Below are 24111 nucleotides of genomic sequence, written 5' to 3'. Positions count from 1 at the left end.
TCATGTCAACAACAGCTGTAATGTCACCTGAGATTTCTGGCGCTTGCATACAGAAAAACAGGTTCTACTTAGAACAAAACAGGGTTCTTCACAGGGTTCTCCAGGATTCTTCATAGGGACAAGCTGAAGAACCCTATTCCTGGGTCTTCTGGTATCAGTAAACAGAGAAGACATTTGTGAGGTATTGTCTCTAGTGTTTGCCATTACAGAATTCCTATACCGATGATACCATACCTCAACATACGGCCACAATCTCTCATCACATGTATAAGGTTGCAGAGAGAGCACCAGACATGGATACAAGGATTCTCTTAACATAAGAGAACAGTTATGTACAGTAAACAAATGTGTAGAAAACATTCTACTGAAGTTCATACTAAAAATCTTCAAGATCCCATTGTATTCAAACACGTACTGTGTTGTCCGGTACTTCATTAGAAAGTTTGACTCATTTTCTTCATTTGACCCTAATTGAGTTGACAAGAGACTTGACCTGAATTGACTTGACTCCAGACTAGACTTCCTCAACTCAAAATCAAAAGCCCCAGGGTTCTTTCATGAATGTCAGTTCTTACAGGCTCTGAGTATCTAGTATATTGACCTTAACAGACTTGCCACTGCTGATACAACCTTGCCCTACAGTTATATTATAAAATCAGTTAAACATAGGCATTAAAAAATGTGCTGTACCCAGGAACATTCACAGTGATGGACGAGCCACAGCATAGGCCTAACCCTAATCCTAGTTTACACAAGCATCTAAAATAGAACTATGTTGAGAGTAGCCTCGCTTGCCAAGACTTATTATGGGCTCTATCCATTCTAACACACAGAGGCAGTGGAAACAGAACAGGTTGAGAAATATTCCACATTGTGAAGCGCATTGTATTGTGTTGCTGTATGAAATGTGCTATACAAATAAAGTTTAATTTGATATGCTATCAAGAGACATAACCAATTATCTATATGTTGATCAGTGGACAAAACACTGAGCAGATCATGACAGAACAGTGCAATCTCTGTCCACCTAGTGGTTGTAAGAGAAAACAACCCATCTCCATCACTTTCTAAACCTGTGAATGAATGGAGGGAATCATCCAAGCTCTCTGGCAGACAGTAATCCACATGGGCAGTTTGTATGGGATGAATGGGATATTCACAGAAACCAGTCGCCCCTCTAAGAGGGTCAGAGAAGCTGAACTGCCTGACATGACCTGAATGAGAACAAGTCACATGGTCCCCTGGAGCTAACACAGGAGGATGACAGCATCTCTCACATAAAAGGGCTATTGTGACCCCTCCAAGATCCACTTTCACTTCTCTGAGGCTCATTCCTCACTATGGGAATACTACCCCATGTTAGTGTTAACTTTGATTTGAGTTAAAGTTATGACTTCATATATTTTTGTAGCACTTAATGAGCATAGAAAACTATGACTGTTAAAAACATAAGGTAAACATAACGTATGTAGTTTAAACTGGAAAAACTAGGACCCGTTCAAATTGTGTAAAGACATCACAGCTTTAGTGCGACAAATGTTCAACAAATAGGTGCTCAGCTCTCATCCCATACAGAGAGGCATGTAGTAGCATGCTGACAGACCACAGGGAGCTGTTCGACCTGTACCTATGGATGTCATTTCACCTAAAAACCAATACAAACAGTATGAAAAGCAAGTCTAGTCTTTCATGAGACTATTGAGCGCTTTCCTCTGTAGTTGTCAGATGATGAATTTCCATAATAGCAAAAGCCTCATGGCTCTATTTGCATAGCGCAGCAAGCACAGAAATACACAAACTGAATCCAACGTTCAAAGGCAAATCAATATAGCCTCAGCCTAAAAAAAAAAGAAGAGAAATATAGCCTAACTGTCCATTGGCAGATGGTCTATCTTGACCATTCTTCCTCCTAGCAGGGCAGTTGATTGGTGTGACTATGAGCTCTGAGCTGTCAGAGGGACTCCGGATTAGAGTTGTAAATCAGACTTGCGGGACACAAACCCCTATTGAGAGGCAGACAGTTTAACGGGCAGTAATGTGCAGCGCTCCCTGTGAGGTGGAGGGCTAATCCACCTATTAGAAATGTGACTCGCTCCTCTGCTGTGTCTGTGGTGGGAGATGGGCAGGGTCTACAGCTGGGGCTATAAAACTGGAATGATGGCCCCTTATGGTAATGTGCATGAAGTGAAACCAGCCCAGACCTCGTCGTGAAGTCAAGAATCAGTATCAAGACTCAGGAGTCTTCATTAGCAAGTCGTCTCACCTCAGCATTTCTGACATTCACTAGCAACACAATTCCTCTCTAATGGACAAAGGGATCAGACTTAGCCTAACTGGAGAGAACTGTTCATTACCGAGTCAACAACCCAGATAAATTCCATAGGAGAGAAAAAAATGATGTACGGTATGTTTTTTATAAAGATCTGATGTACATTCTTCTTACTTTTCTCTAATCATAAAACTCAGTAATGAAAACCATTTGTCATCATGCCCCTTATTACAGACAGGTTTTACACAGCCGTAAATAGTCTTGCGAGAGGTGGTGTCCCCTTGCCAACATAGGGAGAGCAATGAAGGCAAGAGGAGGACAGTGGGGCCTGCCAGGCTACAGGTTCTGCCGGTAGATGCCTCCACATGGAAGACCCAGGTTCTGCCGGTAGACACCTCCACATGGGAGACCCAGGGTCTGCCGGTAGACGCCTCCACATGGGAGACCCAGGGTCTGCCGGTAGACACCTCCACATGGGAGACCCAGGGTCTGCCGGTAGACGCCTCCACATGGGAGACCCAGGGTCTGCCGGTAGACACCTCCACATGGGAGACCCAGGTTCCAGCCCTGTCCAGCATCAAGTGAGGCCAGGCTACAGAAAGACAGTGAGGCACATACTCTAGACTGTATAGACAGTGGGACTAGGCTATCGGGTAGTAAGGCCAGGCTAACGGGTAGTGGGACCAGGCTACAAGGTTGTAAGGCCAGGCTAACAGATAGTGTAGCCATGACAACAGAGCAGTGAGGCCGGGCTACAGGACAAAAGGGAGCAGGGAGGCCAGGCTAGAAGAGACAGGAAGATAAGGTGGTGATAAAAGGCGGGGAGCGTATGGCTCGGCCAGGGACAGTAGTCACCAACATCTGGACACCAGGCCCAGTGGCTTAGAGCAGACGTCTATGTCCTTTGTTCTAAGGTCTGGCCAGGCAGCAAGACCTATTTATGGCACAGAATAAAAGATATAGAAAGTCCCATTGAAGTTGTAAATGGGATAATATATAGGGAAAAACCTAGCTACATATGTTCCTCCTCTGACTCTCCATGATGACCAGAAGCCCATCTGGTCATTTACCCATTATCATACCAGCCACAGACGATGCCAGACAGACCCTGCTAGTTTTAATGTCCATGGCCAATCATAAGTTCTCAGTCCATAGAGATTAGACTGATGGCAGGGCTTTTAAAGAGAGAGCCCACTTGAATATCATACACAAGCAGGGCACAGGCAGGCCCAAGGCTTATTAACCTTCTTGTGTGAGTAGTGCTATTGATTAAGATGGGGGGAAGGGGAGGGGGGCGGATGTTCCACAATAATTCGATAATTGCTCCATCCTACGACAAAATCTAACTATGGGACATACAAAGTAACGCTCACTTTCAAATGGGAATACTGGAACTTTACACTTTGTTTACAACTTAGCAGTTATTTGACTCCATTCGATTATGAAATAAAGATATTCCACAGGATTTGTTTGATTTCGGTAAATTCGGTTTCTGCCCAACAAATCTATAACCATTTATCGCCTTGAAACCCAAACAGGACGTGCCAGTGACCCAGTTTGCTTGAATTGATTAAAGCTACATTCCAAGGCATATTTTCTCTGGCCGGGGCTATGAATTGAATGTTTGTTACAGCTGCAGAGTGTGGTGTTTTACTAACTGCAATATTTGTGTGACCGCAGATTCCTCTTTAGGGTGGATTAGGGTGGAGTCTAGTAGCTACTACACTTAGAAGCTTAAATTTTAGGAATTCCTATAGCAGCCTATCTAATCGGATATTTTTAAAGCTTTATGAAAAAAAGCACATTTTGGATACAGTTTATATCAAGAGATATGAAGTTGAAGTTGTTTTTAATGACCCCTTTAGCATTCTAGTCAACTAAATAAATAATCTTCAACTGTTCTGATTCAGTAGTTTGTGAGTTCAAATGTAAAGGCAAACAAAGGCTGCAGGGGGAAAACAATGCAGGCGGCAGAGATAATTCCTTTCATCTAAATATCTGCAGTGTGTGTCTGTGTGTGTGTGTGTGTGTGTGTGTGTGTGTGTGTGTGTGTGTGTGTGTGTGTGTGAAACAGTAGCGATGTCTCGGGGAGATCTCGGTCCTCCCTCCTGCTGTGAATCTGTCATATCGCACCGGCTCCTAGGGGTAATGATGGATGAATATTTCTACATCCTAATGTGCTCCAGAAGCGCCTCCACTGCATAACCATGGTAACTACCTGCATACAGCAGACGGGAGGGAGATTAAGGGGAAACTGATAACAGCCTAGCCCAGCATATCTTCAAAGACTGAGCATACTGTACGCACCAGGGACATGCATGCACATTTGTGTCAGATATAGGCTTACATGGCTTAGTGATAGTGTGAACTGTCTGTGCACTTAGAGGCCTTGCACTGTTATTATGGCCCTAATGCTATCTGAGCCCTAGGAACGAGCTGTGAACTGTCTAGACAACCAGTAACATCAATTAGTGACCTCATGAGGAATGACCTTGACTTTCTGAGGTTCTGAACCAAAGGTCATTCAGATTTTTTCCATGGGTAAAATGTCCAAGAAGAAATAGTAGTCTAGATGTCTAGCGCTGTGTAATAGACTATGTATACCCTTATTATGGTTGACCATCTTCTGGTGCATATAAAACATAGATTTTCTCTCTGCAGTGTCCTAGATTATTTAGTAGCCTAAACATTCATTATAAAATCCCTGCATTATTTATTCTCTTATAACAACAGACATCTACAGAAACGGTTTCTGGATAGGCAAAGGTAAGATGTGGGACACAAAGGCGTGCAAAGCATCTGCAAACAATTAGAGGCAATGGGGTGAGGGAATAGTTTTACCGCCCATTACACTTGAATTAGTCACTTCTGTTCAATATGATGTCAGTGAGCACAGCTTGGCAACGTAAACTGCACAGGAATATTTGATGTTTTCCATTGTATTTGTTGGAGTGTGCGGTAAGCCTATCAAAAATAGTGAAATTGTACATCAAATTGAGTTCAATCAGCTAAACTCAACCTTTGCCATGTACAAACATAGGCCTACCTACTTCAGCCCCAAAACACACACACACAAACACATGCAGGCGCGTGTACGTACGTCCTTCTTCATCATAATCAATATTGCAGTATTACAACACACTATTCTAACACACTACGGTTTGTGTTCACGGATTTGAAAAAGCATAGATGTTGTTGGTAGCATTTAAGCTCACCGTAATAAAATCCACCATAATCTCGCAGCCAATGTTGCCTTGCCTTTCCATGTCTCCGCTATGCGCGAACATCGAACAGCGCGATCCATTGGAATTGCGTCGCTATAAACTCACCTTATGTTGTCGTCGCCTGATTTAGCGCAGAGAACTTCTCGCCTCTCTCGTCATATAGCCTACTATTATCTCCTAAGTGGGCAAAGTATCTGGTAAACATTTTTATTTAAAGAGCTGTCCTCTGCAGTGGTCGCTCTATCTCAAGCCTGTTTCGTGTCGGGCTTAAAGAAAAGTGATGTCATTGTATGAAATTGCGTTACCCGCCCCGATTTCAGACCAGGCTCTGTCCCACGTATATGGGACCTTTTCACTTTTACCAGTCTCAATTGCTCCATGTTCGTTGATAAGCAGACTTCTGAGAATATGTTTTAAAATATTAAGTGTGTGTAGGTGAAACACAAACACACAGATTCCAAGTTACATGCAACTGTTGCTAACGTCAACGAACATACACTAATTTGTTCATAAGCATGCAAGAGTAAGCATGGGTTTCATAAAAAATAGTTTATTTGTGGATGGTTTATTGAACAGTTAAGAGAAGCCTCTCTTCCCTCACATCTCTTCAGGACCAACATGACTTCGTATTCCAAATATATATACTGTATATCTGTTTGCAATGTATAGTGAACAGAGGAGGAACTGTGTATGAAATGTACACGTTACATTGAAAGGCTGTAAGAAAGACCAAGACAGACATCGGAAGGACTTTATGATCAGCAAGACAACTCAGTTAACAATAGTGACTTGGCAATGGTCTGCAAAGGCTTTGTTATAATCTACATTGTAGATCCATTCCGGCTTTGGATTGGTCAACTCAACATAAGTCTGAGGAATTCAACACAACTTGTCCTTTGTGCATTGAATGGTTGAGGCAAAGCTCCTCATCTTGTGGCAGGGTCACAGTCTCTGGGTGAGTGTTGCATGGTCTCCTCACCTCCTTCCACCACAGGCATATGTGAGACAACCTGGAAAGAACCACAAGACATTCACCACTGAGTCAGACAAAGACCAGAGGGAGAAGAAGTAACCATCAACATTCTCTATCATCAGGTTCTTTTGAAATGACATTTAAATTTCACTATAGAATAGCCAACCTGAACAAACCAGAGTTGTGCCTTTTTGACAATCTAGCATAAGGGATAAATATGTAAGTACTAGTGATGTGGAGTATGCAAACAATTCCTTCTTACTGAAAGAATTTCTATCTTTTTGAACTACTCTTTTCACTGACTGGAGTGTCCTGATTAGTTTTCTAAGTGGCTTGTTCATATGACTGGTCACAATGAGTCCTACAGCAGGATTAATACCTGCTACTTCAGTTCAGTTTATGTGCACAGGAAAATAGGTCATGAAGCAGCAAGCAATAAAGGGAAAGTGAAGTTTAAAAATGATCACATATGGTGCAGTAGTTAATACAATTAATTCATTATTGAATCGAAGGACGCAGCTTTGTAGAACCAAATCATACATATCAACAAACTCCCTACTCCCTAGCCTACTGGACTACAAGTTTGTGAACTATAAACTACTGTCCTGTGGGTTGCAATGATACTGTGATAATCTCCCATTCGAAAACGGGTTGTTTTCCAATCCACAAATTAGCATATGCTGAAGTGTCACATCCAATATACAGAGCACCAATTTACAGACATATAGCCACCTACAACCTTATTTGAAATGACACTGATTAATACATTAAAGATTGTATCAACAACAATATCATGACTCTTTTTTATTTCTAATCAGAGATCAAAACATGGTTATTAAATTGATCTAAACTGTGTTTCGAAAAATGCCATGACTGTGACGACTCATTTGTTGTTTATTTGTTGCTTTAATAATGAGATATGTATAATAATGCAATACACTGATTAAGTGGAAAATCTCTGGAGACATCCTAAACCAACACGCAGCCCGTTAACACTGATGTGATCATGCAGATATCTGGCTGTCAAACTTGATCCCACTGTAATAAAACTGACTAGTGTTCATTATTTCACTTTCCCCGTCATCCCAGAAACAAATACCGTATTTTCCGCACTATAAGGCGCACTTAAAAGCCTTTAATTTTCAAAAAAACCGACAGTGCGCCTTATAACCCGGAGCGCCTTATATATGGATCAATTTGTGAATTGGTTGATCCATACTGGTTGTACACGGCGCTCAAGGCGCTCTGTCAAAATGTTTCAGTACGACTGGTAAACTACAAAGCCGCACCGCTTGCAGCATTACGGTAATCAGTAAACACCGGTGTTGTGCTTACTCACAGTCCCACACCACTTGTGTGTATAAAGACCCCAAGTAAAGAAGACTAAACAGAGTTTCCGAGGGAACAAAGCGAGATGGCCACAGTTAGACACAGTTAGAGGACAAACTCCAACAGTGGGTTGTTGAACAGAGAGCCGCAAGTAGAAGCGTCTCTACAGTCACTATTCGAATGAAGGCAACAGCGCGAGCACGGGACATGAACATCGATGAATTTCGAGGCGGTCCTTGTTGGTGCTTTCAACTTGAAGTTTTAAAGTACCCACTCGATATAATAAACAATAGTTTAACGATCACTAAACACTTGTGTATTGGATTCATTATTCTCGTTTGCCGGAGGCTACCGGTAAGGGAGGGTTGATTTGTAAACATACTTTCGTTTTAGCTCGTGTTCAAAAGCAAGAACTGTGTGTTCATCTAGTTATGTGTAGTTATGTGTTTTTAGCATGTCGATGTTCTCCCAGCATGTTGTCATGTTATTAAAATACAGTTTAGACCTTCGTAGCGATGTGTTTTGTTAGCAGCGTTCGTAGCTGTGGCTGCGTTCAGAGTCACAAAACTGAAAAATGACGTTGCACATTTCACCAGGAGCTGTCACATATTGGTTGTTGGTTATAATTGTATAGCCTATTGGTTGTTTTCTGGTGTTGTTTTATTGTTTTGCTCTGTTTGTAGTCTACTTGATGTATTTTTATCAGCTGTTAAATCACCACAGCGGTTAATCCACTAATAGAGATAATACCAGATTGAAAATGCTTGTAGCTAACTACTCTATATCTCGTGGTCGCAGCTATTGCGAATTGCTATTCCAAGAGTCAGCTGTGAATCACCGCAGGTCCTTGACGCTTGTTGCAAAAATGGATGACGAACGGCTGATACTTGAGGTGGAAAAATATATATTTTTGACAGTGGAGCAGGTAGAACGTTGACGGTGACAACGCTCAGGTGGAGCATGGACAACGGGAAGTTGACACAACACCGATGGAGAGGTGACGCAACGCAGTAGGTGGAGCTTGGGTGTAACGCAACCCCAGTCAAACGTTTGACTGCAGTATTTTCTATTCTATGCGCTTTATAATCCGGTGCGCCTTATAATCCGGTGCATTTCACCAGGAGCTGTCACATATTGGTTGTTGGTTATAATTGTATAGCCTATTGGTTGTTTTCTGGTGTTGTTTTATTGTTTTGCTCTGTTTGTAGTCTACTTGATGTATTTTTATCAGCTGTTAAATCACCACAGCGGTTAATCCACTAATAGAGATAATACCAGATTGAAAATGCTTGTAGCTAACTACTCTATATCTCGTGGTCGCAGCTATTGCGAATTGCTATTCCAAGAGTCAGCTGTGAATCACCGCAGGTCCTTGACGCTTGTTGCAAAAATGGATGACGAACGGCTGATACTTGAGGTGGAAAAATATATATTTTTGACAGTGGAGCAGGTAGAACGTTGACGGTGACAACGCTCAGGTGGAGCATGGACAACGGGAAGTTGACACAACACCGATGGAGAGGTGACGCAACGCAGTAGGTGGAGCTTGGGCGTAACGCAACCCCAGTCAAACGTTTGACTGCAGTATTTTCTATTCTATGCGCTTTATAATCCGGTGCGCCTTATAATCCGGTGCGCCTTATAATCCGGTGCGCCCTGTATATGAAAACAGTTCTAAAATAGGCCATTCATTGAAGGTGCGCCTTATAATCCGGTGCGCCTTATAGTGCGGAAAATACGGTAGTGTGAAAAGGTTAGAAGATTTATTCGCAAAAAATGTTTTTCAACTATATTAGCGACTGGTAACGTTACTCTGTATATCAAGTATTTCATGATGAAAAAAAGCAGCTAAAGTAGCTTTATACTCCTAATCCTAACCCTATTCTCCTGTGTAGCTTCAATACAAACCTGCTATGTTTGTCACTAGACAGCTTTGTTGTCGTGGTCTTCTTTTATTATGATGCATAATACCAGTGTAGAGAATATAATATATTCAAAGGTATCAATAAATAATTGTATATGTATGCCTACTTAGCAATCACAAATTAACTCTCTTCAACATCTGGATGCAGTTTACCATGGCGCGTTAAGGTTTATAACAGGCTGTAAACCCCTTATGCATCACTGTGTGCTATACTCTCTGGTTAACTGGTCATCTCTCTCTATCCGCCGAACCCTTCACTGGTATACTTTCAGTTACAAATCCATCCTTGGTCTGCTCCCCTCCTACCTTTCTAACCACCTGTCACGCAAGCAATCCGTCTACGGCCTTCGCACACAGGACATCATCACATACTCCATCCCCTTGGTCCGGACCATGAAAGGCAAGAGGGCGTTCTCATTTGCAGCCCCTTCCTCTTGGAATTCTTTACAGCAGAGTCTGAAACTGTCTTAACTGATCCCTCTTTCCAGTTTCAAGCTCTTGCTGTGAGACATATGGCGCTTTTCCACTATCATACCCGGCTCGGGTCGGTCAGCTCGCTTCGGCACGCTTTTGAACAGTTCTGGATATTGGCGCTTTTCCACTATACACAAGAGACCAGGAACGAGTAGGAGGAGTAGGAGATAGTAGGCGGAGTTACGCGTCATAACAGCGCGCCATGGTGGTGACGTATATTTTCAAGAGACACAACACAGCCACAACAATAGCAACATGGAGGAACTTGAAGCTATCGTATACTTTTTCCTCGGCATGTGGTATATTATTAACCGTGGTTTTTTGGAGAGAAAGAGAAAGGGAGAGAGGGAGAGAGAGAGGAAGCTATGTACACATAATAAAGTCATGTTTTTGAACCCTTAAAACCACTGCCTTCACTTGTCTGCTTTATGAACTGTATGAGCATATGAGATGGCTACTGCCTGATCGATGTCGACACTGCTCGTAGTGAATATAAGCACTTGACGCATGTTGAACTCCTGGTTCATTGAGTTTACTCCCGGTTCACTTCTCGGGGTGGCACCACGGTGGTTCAGGGCTCAAAATTACTGTATACCGATGGTGGAGTTAGCCAGCATAGTCTTGTCTTTTTACCACCTTCCTAGCCGGTGTTATTCACGGACAAACACGGTGCCCGGAGGCACCCTTTGCGGGTTAATAACTGTGGTTTACCGTGGGTTAAGATAACAATTCAAACGTATCCGGATAGGGGAGAGGACAGGGAATCCAAAACCATTTGAATGGTGTCGATACGACACTCTTATCACGGTAGACACGGCGCGGAGCGAATTCCCTGGTAGAACTATTCTCTCCCCCCGCTGTCAACGGGAGTTTCATCCAGCAGCAAGCGGTGCTGCAGGCAGCAGCGGGTGAACTCCCGGTTCATTGAGTTTACGGTTAAAAGCATATCTTCTCGGGGTGTCAGCACGGTGGTTAAGGGCTCAAAATGACCGTATACCGATGGTGAAGTTAGCAAAGGAGTATTGTGTTTCTACTCCCTTCATAGCCGGTGTTATTCACGGGCAAAGACGGTGCCCGGAGGCACCCGTTGCGGGTTAATAACTGTGGTTTACCGTGGGTTAGGATAACAATTCAAACGTGTCCGGATAGGGGAGAGGACAGGGAATCCAAAACCATTTGAATGGTGTCGATACTACACTCCTATCACGGTCGACACAGCGCGGAGCGAATTCCCTGGTAGAACTATTCTCTCCCCCCGCTGTCAACGGGAGTTTCAACCAGCAACACCATAGTACATCGCCATAATAGCGATTTTTTTGTTATGCTTGTTGTAAATAAAAGTTCTATGATGCATTGAAATGACATTAAACTAAGATAATACGATGGTCAGCATAATTTTTCGAATCTTTATTAATAAGCTATTACAGAAACAGTAGTGACAGAGCGAAATCTGTTGTGGTATTTAAAGATGGCGGTTAGCGAAGAAATCTATGAACATGGAATGACATTTCCTTTGACCAATCAACAGTGTGCAGCGTCACACGTCACACACAGCCTGGCAAAAAAGTACCCGTGCCATTTCTGGTACCCATCGCGAACAAGAACTATTTTAGTTCTTGTTTGGCCCGGATACCAGAAATGGCACGGGTACTTTTGGCAGTGGAAAAAGGATAACAAACCGGGCTCACGCGGTGCGGTACGGCACGGTAGTGGAAAAGCGCCAATACAGTGCGTTGACCCTCCCTTTTGCCCATTGCTGACCCCTCCCTGTCCCTAGCTCTTTAGCTGTCTAATTTTAGGTTTTGTAGTTTTAGTTTAGTTTTAGACTATGTAGTTTTGGTTTAGTTTTAGACTATGTAGTTTTGGTTTAGTTTTAGACTATGTAGTTTTGGTTTAGTTTTAGACTATGTAGGCCAGGTTTTGTATTGTATTTGTTTGTTTGTGGTGGATGTTGTTGCTGTATGCCTGTGAACAGGTCACACTTGAAAATGAGCCCTTGGCGCTCAATGTGTTTTTTACCTGTATAAATAAAGGTTAAATAAAAAATAAAAAAAACAGTGTTTGAAGCACACCAAGTGTGTCACAAATGACAGCTCTAAAGTAATAAACCTGCATGCCCCCAATGGTATGAGAGGCTTGTAGAACCCTGACTCCATGACCATGTTCCTTACTGATACAAATGAACGAAATGACTAACACTACTGCTTACTCTTACACTAACTGCTGAACTTGCCATCTCTAATACATTAGGCTTGGGCGGTGACATTTTTGATACTATGAAAAATAGATACCGGTTTGATACCATGACCGTCCCCAAATGAAACTGCGATTTTGACTTAAACGTGGAATTCAAAATCACATTGTTGAATGAGCCGCCAATTTCAAATGATTAAGCCCTATCCTTTCTGCGAACCTGCTCGAACACTTTCCATGACCAGTGCTGAAAAATGCGCTTCAAATAAATAAATACAAACAGCACTAAAAATACTGTATGGGAAACACTGCACGGGCACGTTCAGATTCGGTTAAACCAAAAGTCTCTAGAAGGTAAGCTTTTTAAAAAAAAAAAAAATAAAAAAAAAAGTTTCAATGCGCCATATTTGTTGTTTGCTCAGAAGGATCTTCGAGAATACTCATGACCCTGGCTGCTGTTGAGCTCTCGAGAGCAGAGACCACATACTAATATTTAGTGTCAGCCACTGTAATCGATCGGAGCACGAGGAGAATTCCGGTAATTTCAGACAGACTGCGTTTGCCATGGTTGAAAAAATAAAAAGAGTCAGGGTCACCACTGTACGAGTCGGAGAGAACAAAGGATACAAAGACAGTGTGTCAAGAGACTTTTTTTTTTTTTTGAAAACTTGCATAACAGTCAACACATCCGTCGATTAAATCCTGCGTGAAACCCCCATACGACACAACGATAGTTATGGAGATAGACTCCAGTTCTATGAGTGGAGCGGAGCCCCATAGGGGAGCTCTGCTCCTATTGGTTTACCCGCTACCTAAAGTAGCCAATGACTGAATTTTTCAATGCCTGCGCCCGCCTGGGGTGCTATATAAAGGGGTGTACTTCGCTACCTCATTCTCCCAAACATACAAAAACAGCCGGGTTTGAACGAGTCGAAGTGGGCCAGCAGCCCTATGGGGCTCCGCTCCACTCATAGAACTGGAGTCTATCTCCATAACTATCGTTCTATATCGTGGAGCTCCGCCCCATAGGGGAGCTCTGCTCCTATTGGTTTAGGCGGAGCGAACGAGGCCAAATGTACCCCCACTGAGACTATTAATCCGTAAAACAATCTCAGCGGCACCCGGAGCTGACCACTGATGTTGGTTCAAGACAACCTTAAAAAGTTGGCCCAACCCACACGAGTCTGCTCCACTGATCTAGCCCTTACGTGAGCACGCAGGGTTGTAGATCTAACGGAACATGTCCTGGAGGAGGGTCCCCTCCCCAGGCACATCCGTAATCATCCTGACAGCACTTGAATAGCATCCCCAACCAGGGTAATCCAAGTGCCATCCCCACTACCTCAGTCCTCAGCAAACTGAGGACAGAGTGAGAAAAGGATGAGGAAGAAATATCACTTACCTAACCCTTACGTTGGGTTGTTGATCTAACAGACATGTCCTGGAGGAGGGTCCCCTCCCCAGGCACATCCGTATTCATCCTGACAGCACTTGAATAGAATCCCCATGACCAGGGTAATCCAAGTGCCCTTCCCACAACATCAGTCATCAGCAAAACTGAGGACAGAATGAGAAAGGATTGAGGACGAATATCACTGACCTAACCCTTACGTGAGCACGTAGGGTTGTAGATCTAACGGAACATGTCCTGGAGGAGGGTCCCCTCCCCAGGCACATCCGTAATCATCCTGACAGCACTTGAATAGAATCCCCAACCAGGGTGATCCAAGTGCTTTCCCCACTACATCAGTCATCAGCAAAACTGAGGACAGAATGAGAAAAGGATGCGGAAGAAATATCACTGATCTAACCCATACGTGAGCACGTAGGGTTGTTGATCTAACGGAACATGTCCTAGAGGAGGGTCCCCTCCCCAGGCACATCCGTATTCATCCTGACAGCACTTGAATAGAATCCCCATGACCAGGGTAATCCAAGTGCCTTCCCCACTACATCAGTCATCAGCAAAACTGAGGACAGAATGAGAAAAGGATGAGGAAGAAATATCTTTCAAGTAATACCGTACAAAAGGTGATGGCGACGACCAAGACGCCGCCTCACATATCTCCTCCACTCCCACTCCCCTGAGAATGGCCACTGATGTGGCCATGCCCCTGGTGGAATGAGCCCGAATGCCAGTCGGCACGGGCTGCCCCTTCGATTCGTATGCGAGGCTAATAGCCTCGCAAATCCAATGGGACAGCCTCTGCTTCGAGAGTGGTGCCCCGGCTTTCTGTCCGCCGTAGCAGATCAGAAGCTGGGGAGAAGATCTCAGTCCTGCCGTGCGCTTCACATATTGTGCCAACGCGCGCACCGGACATAGACAATGTAAACGCCTCTCCCTCTCTCCGTCGTGAGGAGGAGGAAAAAAGGCGCTCAGAGCACAGCTCTGAACCCTAAACCCACGATTAACCTTAGGGATAAAAGCCGGGTTAGGGCGTAACACAGCTTTTGTTTCGTCATCAGATATGATCAAACAATCTGCCCGTGTCGAGAGAGCACATAAATCACTCACTCGCTTAGCCGTAGTCAAGGCGAGGAGTAGACTCGTCTTGAGAGACAATAAACGCAACGACACAGTGTCAATGGGTTCGAATGGGGGCACGCACAGCGCCTCTAGCACAATCGACAGGTCCCATTTTGGCATTAGAGTCCTAAGAGGCCGTCTAAGCCTACACACTCCAGTCAAAAAACGCTTAACCAGCGAATGACTGAACAGTGTCGTTGTCGCAAAACCCTCATGACAAGCTGAGATGGCAGCCGCGTAAACTTTAATAGTTCCCGCCGCCAATCCCTTGTCAAACAGCGACTGTAAGAAGCACAAGAACGTTTCGACCCGACAGCAGACTGGGTCAACGTCCTGTCCCTCACACCACTGTGTAAACACTCGCCAGCGCGCCGCATATCCCTTTGCAGTGGATTGCGCGCGCGCACTCTGAATGGTCTGAATGACCGCGTCTGTCAGACCCCTGCGTTCTAACAAATCCCTCTCAGTAACCAGGCCATGAGGGGCCCCCCCATCATCGGCGGCCCCCTCACCAAGCCTCTGGCCTGAGAGAGTGCATCTTGTCGATGAGGTATGGGCCATGGGCCCTCTACCAACATCTCCATCAGTTCCGGAAACCACGGGGCTCCGGGACGGTCCGGGGCTACAAGAATTAACTCTAGCCTCTCTGACCTCACTCGTGCCAACAGTGGGAGGATAGATGTCAGGGGTGGGAACGCGTATAACAGGACCCTCGGCCATGGGTGGTGTGCGAATGCATCGACTCCCAATGGCGGGTTGTCCTGTTCGCGCAGGGAGAACCAAAGGCGACACTGCGCATTCGTCCGGGACGCAAACAGATCCACTTCTGCTTGCCCGAACCGTGCCCAAATCAGAGACACAATGGAGGGTGCTAACCTCCAGTCGTCGTCCCTCGGGCCTCCCCGTGATAACAGATCTGCTCCTTCGTTGAGCAGACCTGGAATGTGGAGAGCTTTTAGCGAACTCAGGTGTGTGACAGCCCACAGCCATATATCTGTCGCTAGGCGATGAAGTGACGCTGAGCGTACTCCCCCTTGACGATTGATGTATGCTACTGTTGTCCTGTTGTCGGATCTGACTAACACGTCCAGATCCTTTAACACTGGGGCAAAGTGAAGTAGCGTTAACTTCACCGCCTCGAGTTCCAGCAGGTTGATGTGACGCGTCTCTAACGGTCCCCATCTTCCTGCCACCGAACCTGCCTGACACACTCCTCCCCACCCAGTCAACGACGCGTCCGTGAAGACTGGGTAGTGGGATGCCGGTCTGCCCATGGCGACTCCGCGCGCGATGACGCGCGGGTCTCTCCAGTAGCTCAGGTCGGTCTTGACCGATCTCGGTATTACAATCAATTTGCGACGGTGTCTCACTGGATCCAGTCGCAGTCGTGCGAACCACCTCTGCAGTCTGCGCATGTGTAATAGGCCTAAGGGGACCACTACATGGGCCGCAGACATCATTCCTAGTAAGGACATCATTGACAGAGCGGTGATTGTATTTGTCACTCGACACACCCGGAGAGCTGACGTCAGTGTCGCTCTCCGTGGTGCCGATAAACTGGCCCTCATCTTGGCAGTATCCAACTGAATGCCTAGATAGGAAAACTGTTGAGCTGGCCACGGAGCACTCTTTGTCCAGTTGACAGCTAACCCCAGCTGAGTGAGGTGCTGCACCAGTGAGGTTGCGTCCCGAATGGCTCGATTTGGGCATTGGGCCAAGACCAGTAGGTCGTCGAGATAAGCTAATATGCGTATCCCGTTTCGCCTCAGTGGTTCGAGTGCTGTCTGCACGCATTTGGAGAAAGTTCGAGGAGCAAGCGCGTACCCGAAGGGCAGGCGCGTGTACTCGTAAACCTTCCCTTGGAAGGCAAAACGTAGAAATTTCCTGTGCCTCTCTGTGATTGGCACATGAAAATACGCGTCCCTCAGGTCTATGCTGATTCCGTAGTCGCCTTTCTGTATACAAGACAGAAGGCGCCTCGTCGTCAACATACGAAAGGGGCGTTTCGCCACTCTCTCGTTGAGGACCCTTAAATCTAGTATGGGTCTCATGCCTCCGGATTTCTTTGGGACAAGGAAATACGGGGAGTACCACCCCACGTCCCACTGGTCCCTCGGAACCATTGTCACTGCGCCCTTTGTTAGGAGATTCGTAATCTCCTCCTGGAGCGCACGTGTTTTTATCGGGCAGGACAAAACAGTCTCTCTCACGCCCCTGAAGGGCGGAGGAGGCTGAATGAACTGTAGTGCATATCCCCTCCTCAATGTCCTGTCCAGCCAGCCCGACAGAATACCTGCCCCTTCTAGCCATTCTGCATAACGCAACGACAGCGGCTGGGCCGTCTGTTGTGGTGCAGTCGACAGAAAAAGCTTGAATTTCTGTATGACCCCAGCCGCCGCTGCACACCGAGGAGGTGGCACAGCCCAAGGTGGGGTCATTTCGAAAGGGATGGGCTGCCGTCTGTAAAGAGTGTTTGCTATGTGTAACAATGCCCTTTATTGACGCAGGTTTATTATGTCTGATAATCAAAGGACCGTCCGCACGCTCATGAGCTGGGCCAGATCCTGATAGACATGGAGGGGTTATTGATGTAAATAACGATCCCTCTATACGGCTACAGACAGGGGTGTTTAACCCTGTTTGTGTCGTGATAGGGGTAAGTCTGTTAGGCAGAGAGCTGGCCACACGCTGGTACGCTGGGCCAGTCTCCGCTTCGTTTCTAACCGGTAGCGATTGGACCACGCTCCGACAAGGCAGGCGGGTCTCCGCTCCGGTAGATAACATGGGAAAATCATCTTTACTGAAAAAGTAAGGTGGGGATTTTCCTTCTTTTACCTCTTTATGAGGTAGCAGCCATGAAGAGGAAACCGGTGGTGGGGTCATTACCGACCCCTCCGCCAGTGAAACCGGGCCACGTTGCCGTGGGGGGCCGTAGTGGGCCCTCCCAGTGGTCAGCGGCGGGGGCTGGGGATGCCGAGTGGGGCATGGCTCCGTCTGTAGAGGTGGAGCCAGTGCCGCATCACACCGAAACCTCCGTTTCGCAGCCGTTGACGGTCTAGTCGTCACCACGGCGGAAGAAGAAGAGGTGGAGGGTCGCTGGAGGGGGAGGTGGCTGGCAAGGTGCCTCTTAGCCTCCTCCATCGCGGCCAGGCGCACCGTCAAGGTGTCCATGGCGGGACCGAATAGCCCTTGTCTCTCTATTGGAGCATTCAGTAGGGCCATCCGGTCCGCCCCGGTCATGGTGGTGAGAGACAGCCACATCTGTCGCTGCTGCACCACCGCGTTTGCCATCAGGCGACCCCCACAAACCGCGACGCCCTGGGCCAGGTACATCGTCGCGGCACTGAGCTTGCTCAGAAGCACCGTCTCCGCTGCAGACAAACCGTAGGGTCGGTCTGTAGTGATTTTCGCAATGGCGGCGTTAAACACGGCGATGTTATTCGCCGCTGCCGCCGCCTGCGCACCGAGAGCGTAGCTCTTGTCTACCAGGGTGGCGTTAAACCTGTCACGCTGGTTGGGCGGCATAGGTTTGTTAGGCACCGACCAGGTGCTGGACCCCGGTACCAAGTAGGCGGCTAGCGCTGGTTCGAGCGGCGGGGAGCCGTTGGTCATCCCCTCCGCGAGCCCCTCCACTCTGGTAAAGGGCAAGAACGCCTTCACCGGCGCCCTGCCTGTGAGTGGTTCTCCCCACTTGTCCTCCACGAACTTATCTAAGCCCGGGAGGACAGCGTTAGGAGGTTGGTCCTGTCGCTTCGCCCTTTTTCCGTAAAACAGGTCCTTCTCCCAGAAGGACTCCGTTGGGGGAGGGGAGGCGGGACGGGGAATTGCCAACACGCCTGCCGCAGCTTTCCAGGAGGCCCTGGAAGTCGTGGCGGAGTGATGGGGGGGCGAGGGCGGGGAGCACGTGCTCTACCTGCCGCTCGCCCTCATCAGAGCTTTCTGATTCTGACACCGGCACCGACCACTCAGCTGGGTGAGGGTGGCGTGATGTCAGGGCCGGCTGAGCGGGCGGGACCATCCCTACTTGGGGAGGTGCCTGCCCAGAACGCCGTTCTTGCTTGTCCTCCGCTGCTAGAAAATCGCAGCGGCAGGTGTCCCGGAGGAACTTCTTCGTGGTCGGCGGCGAACGATCCATCGCTGAAGGGAAAAGTCTCCTCCGCTGAAAGGCGTCCTCCTCTGCTTGGAAGTCGCAGCGGCAGGCGTCCCGGAGGAACTTCTCCATAGGCGGCGGACGATCCATCTTGAAGGGAAAAGTCTGGCGGGTCCTCCAGTCTTAGTAGTCGTCCTTCTCAGTCTTCAGATATAAACCCGTGCTGAACTTTTTGGGAGAATGAGGTAGCGAAGTACACCCCTTTATATAGCACCCCAGGCGGGCGCAGGCATTGAAAAATTCAGTCATTGGCTACTTTAGGTAGCGGGTAAACCAATAGGAGCAGAGCTCCCCTATGGGGCGGAGCTCCACGATATAGAACTGCGACTCAGACTAGTCTGACCTAGTAAACATAACTATGGAAGGCGTCAAGGTGGCTCACCTGGTCCTCCATGTTATCCACGTCTCCGTCAGACAGCTCCTGTCCCGATGCGTCCAGCTCTGTCTGCTCAGAGTCTGCCCCGGTCAGGATGTCCATGGGGGCCTCAGCGATGGCCCGGATGGTCTGGTCCTCCAGGGCCAGGGCTGTATCAAACGCCAGGGGGGACGGAGGACACTGCATGCAGTCACCCACCACATCCAGATCCTGAAAAACAGTGGGAGTAATGAGGGAACGCATGACTAGGCTATTCCTCAGAGTACATTCATGCATTCATTGAGGCAACAGGGGAAATGTAACATAAGAACATATAATATTGACATTCAGATCATAATTATTTGGGTTCAGAGGAATGGGTGGGGTCTGTCCCTTCCAACTGAATTGACTATCCCCTTTGTATATATGGGGGAAAACCAACAGACCATTGGAAGAGTTTAATGTTGACCCAATTTGGAACCGACAGCTACGACAAGCTGCCAGGTCTTGATTGAGGGCCCAGTAGACAATAATGATAGAGTAGGTTGAGGGGGAGTGGGTAAATGAATACATGCATCTAGGCAATTTCAAAATGATAGGTTATGATGTTTATAAAACACTGTCGACTCTTCTATAGTGCAATTTCAGTCAAACAACTTTCTCACAGAGTGGATTCTGACACGCATCCTGTGAGAACGAGTGAGCTTCGGCATTTACGTACGTCACTGAACTCCAGAGGCAGGCTCTCCGTGGGCTGGAGCTCGGCAGCACTCAGGTACATGTCTTTGGGGGCTGGGGTGAGGGGCTCCTGGGCCATGGGCTCCTGCTCAGGCTGGTACATGGGGGGAGGCAGGGAGTGATGCAGCGGACAGCGGGGCTCCTCAGACTGGCCCATATACACAGGCCGGTCACACGGCACGTCCTTCAACCCTGGGCACATCTTGAACAGTACCTGGTTACTGTCCTGGTAGATATCTGGACATGCAGCTGTCAAGAATAACACTAACAATGATGAAGATGAATCGTGGTCATGGGTGTGAAAAGCACTGAGGGTATGATCCATGGGAACTTATTGAGATGACTTCTGTTTACCACAGACACAGTAGCAGGATAAATACTGATGTATATGTCCACATGAAAAGCTTGTGGAGGCTAGGGTTTTACAGTTAAAATGCGGTTTTTTGAAAATCGCAACGGTTTTTCAATACAGTCATAAATTGCTATATAATAATAAACGCCTTTTGAGTGTTTGTCCAGCACCACTGTCTGTGTGGTTGAAGATGCTATGAAAGTGATGACAGAACGTTTTGTAAACATGTAATTTGTCGAATAAATAACCTGTCAAAAAAGACGTGTTATGCGACAGCTTCTCCTCAGAACGGAGAATTAGAAAAAGATATGGCGGGCGCAACCGAGTTGGTTCCTAAAAGAAAAAAGCAACTGCTGCAATTTGAAAGCATTTCGGGTTCCGACCGAATGACAAGTCAGCAAATCTTGACGAGGCTGTGTGTGAGATTTGCATGAAGATGGTGAAAGAGCGAGCAGCAGAATCAGAGATGACTGCCTATTGTCGCGAGCTTGTGATTGACAGAGACGAAGATCCCCATCTCTGGTGGAAATCAAATGGAGCCAGCCGCTTTCTACTGATGTTGCGGGTGGCCCGAAAGTACCTTTTCAGCACAGCCGGCAAAGTTGTAAGTCTGTTACGTGTCCTGTCTGTTACGTGTCCTGCTGAAGCCTGAAAAAGTAAACAACCTTGTTTATCCTCGCGAAAAACCTAGAATAGGCTTGAAGGATAGCCCAACTATCTGTAGTCTGTAGGATACGCTTTTATGCCCATTTATGATATTTAGTAATTATTTGATAAGCCTGGATGCTATAGGCTTTGCTTTTAATTTAATTCATTTGTACTGGATTGTAGCCCATAGATTTGTTGTTAATTTCATTCTGTTTGGTTGACAGACGCCAGAGAATTAATGTCATGTCTGTGCACTATTTTGTTTTACCCGCTGTATTTGCACAATATTTTTAGCTTTATGGATGTTGTTAACGTTTTCTATTCTGTTTCTGATGTTGTTCAGAGAATAAAACTGGATCACATTTTTGTCGTTGTGGTAAAAAAAAATATGATAGTCATGATACTGTAAACCGTGGGTAAACTGTAAACCTGTGTTTAATTTGTGGACGGTTTCATGGTTTAAAAAATTCGATACCGCCCAACCCTAGTGGAGGCTAAGGTAAATTATATCCAGAGTATCATTATTTGGGTTCAGAGGAATGGGGTGGGTGTGTCCCTTCCAACTGAATTGACTATCCCCGTTGTAAATATGGGGGAAACCAACAGACCATTGGAAGAGTTTAATGTTGGCCCAGCTACGACAGCTACGACAAGCTGCCAGGTCTTGATTGAGGGCCCAGTAGACAAATCAGTGTGAGTTGAGGGAGCAGAGGGCAAACTAATAATGTATCTTGCATTTAAAGTATAGGTGAAATGCAAGGGTGCAAATGAGCAATATGTTATGACACTGGCCTGTTGACATGCTTGTGAAACCTTACAAGCTGATGTTGTAGTTTTATCCATTGATACCCACACTTGAATAAATCAATGAAAATGACCCAAAGTAATGTATTCATGTAAATCTGAAAATAACTTCAACTGAACCCATCTGATCTGATCAACTGAACTCATATGGAAGGATACGAGAGACGCAGTGCCGGGTCATTGGGAGACACTGGTTAGTGCAGCGGGTGCCCTCCACGAAAGAGATGCATCTCTGGCCCGACCTCGCTGTATGTGGCTGTAGAGAGAGAACACACACACACACACACACACACACACACACAAAAGTTCATTATCAAACTGAGCAACTGAGGTTTTTAAGACACACATTGCTAACCAGGTAATGCAAGGCCCAGTACAAATATACCTCCTAAGCACTTGCATAGACCTGACAGGTCTCGATTAGACAGGGAAAAGCAACATGGTGAAGATTCCACCTAGCCTACCATAGGGCAATGTGGTGCAACTACCATATTGCTTATACCCGTCCAATCCTTTCAGCCGACCCACACAAAGGGGGTAGGGGGCTAGGGGTGATTTCCGGACAAGGCCAAAACAGTAGGTAAGAACCCAGACCTGAGGGGCTCCTTCTGTGACCGCCTGTCTCCTCTCCCGGAGCTGCCTGTGCAACAGGGCTTCCACGCCATACCGGCGCCGGTACCGACGTAGAGCCTTCAGCTTCCTCAGGTTCTCCCTCTCCTTCATAGACAGTCCCTCAGGGCCCGTCAGCAGACTGCTCCCTGTCACACGAAAACCCAAACACATCCATTATAAGGGGGTCTGAGCACTACTCTCACTCCATTCAATACCGACCCTTACTTTAGAATATGGTTCTGAGTGCAGTAGGAGAGCGGGCTGGGTAAGTGAGGCTCTACCTATGGTCTCGTGCTCCACCTTGCGGCTGTGCAGGTATCGCCGCTTCTTCTCCTTCAGTAGGTGCTGCAGGCGTTTGAACTGGTCGATGTACAGAGACTGCAGTCTGATAAGCTTCTCTCGTGTGATCAGAGCGACCTCCTCTGCAGTGTACACTCCTGCATGTCTGTACAGAGACAGGTACCGTTAGGGCTTGGCTACAACCAGATCTCAGCCATTTCAAAGCCATCTAATAAGTGTGCGAGTGCGCACACCCACACACAACCTACTTGAGAGGATCTTCATGGTCACTATCCATGCTGTCTGCCTCACTGTCAGGATCTCCTCTCCAGGTCTGATCCAGCACCAGTGGAGACTCTTCCTCCTCACTCCAGCTGTCCTCATCTACACACACACACACACACACACACACACACACACACACACACACATACACACACACACACACACACACACACACACACACACACACACACACCTCAGCATCAAGGGAACAGGAACGGTCCTCATGTTCCTCTGCCTTAATCACGATAGAGCATTTCTCTTCTTACCTAGAATGTTCTCTTCTTACCTAGAATGCGACTGGCTTCACTTCGGCCACCGTCAAGGCCGTGCATCTCTGGGCGGTTGTATCCACTGAGCTGAGACAGGAGGGCCTCGGGGGAGGGGTCAGAGGAGCCCTTCCTCATCTGCGCCTGGAGAGCCATGGCGTTCCTACGGGCATGCTCTGCACAGAATGTCACACTGACAGACAAAAGGATATGCAAGAGAGCCACAGATCAGAAACAGACAAACACTTCCATGGCTTTCCCTCATTCGTATTGGTGGTCGTGACAGGGAAGGTTGCCAAATTAATTAGCACTCACCCGTCTTTCTTCTCAACTTTCGGGGCTGCATTAGGGCAGCGCTTGCTGTTCTTGTTGGAGACATAGCTGCACTGCTTGTAGGGAGCATTCTTATCCTCCAGTATGTGTTTGATGCAGAACTCCAGGCCCTCCAGGCGAGGTTGGGAGCACGGCCGTAGGGTGAAGGAGCATGCCTGGGGCTCCTGGGTGCGAGCAGCCTGAGCTACACGGCCCCTGCTCGACGGCAACACGTGGATCCGTATCCTGTTCATCACTTATTCTGGAAGAGAAAGAAAAAAACTGATTGACTACCTACATCAGCGAAACGGGATGAGGTGAGAGACAACATACAGATGATGTACAGGAATAGTTGGACAGTAGTTTGCATCATTACCACTCATAATTTGAGTTGAAA

At 46.8% G+C, this 24111-nt stretch overlaps 2 protein-coding genes across 2 annotated transcripts in view; both read right to left on the bottom strand.

Moving 5' to 3' along the window:
* LOC308160508 (nck-associated protein 5-like) overlaps window positions 1–24111 on the bottom strand; it is a gene marked incomplete at its 3' end in the record, with an annotated part of 50269 nt that overhangs the window by 18863 nt on the left and 7295 nt on the right. The window lies entirely within an intron of this gene.
* On the bottom strand, window positions 6110–23968 carry kansl2 (KAT8 regulatory NSL complex subunit 2; the record flags this gene model as incomplete). The annotated part of the gene is made up of 9 exons (XM_080535268.1): window positions 6110–6503; window positions 19446–19649; window positions 20140–20393; window positions 22120–22216; window positions 22555–22718; window positions 22854–23017; window positions 23121–23235; window positions 23423–23595; window positions 23718–23968. The coding sequence occupies 9 exons, from the start codon at window positions 23966–23968 to the stop codon at window positions 6420–6422; spliced, it is 1506 nt and encodes a 501-aa protein (XP_080391394.1). The 3' UTR covers window positions 6110–6419.

This window comes from Nansenia antarctica (assembly GCF_963989245.1).
Source record: "Nansenia antarctica genome assembly, chromosome: 6".
In the NCBI taxonomy this organism is placed as follows: Eukaryota; Metazoa; Chordata; class Actinopteri; order Argentiniformes; family Microstomatidae; genus Nansenia; species Nansenia antarctica.
Note: the sequence above shows the minus strand (reverse complement) of the source record. Positions and strands in the feature narration are given on the sequence as shown.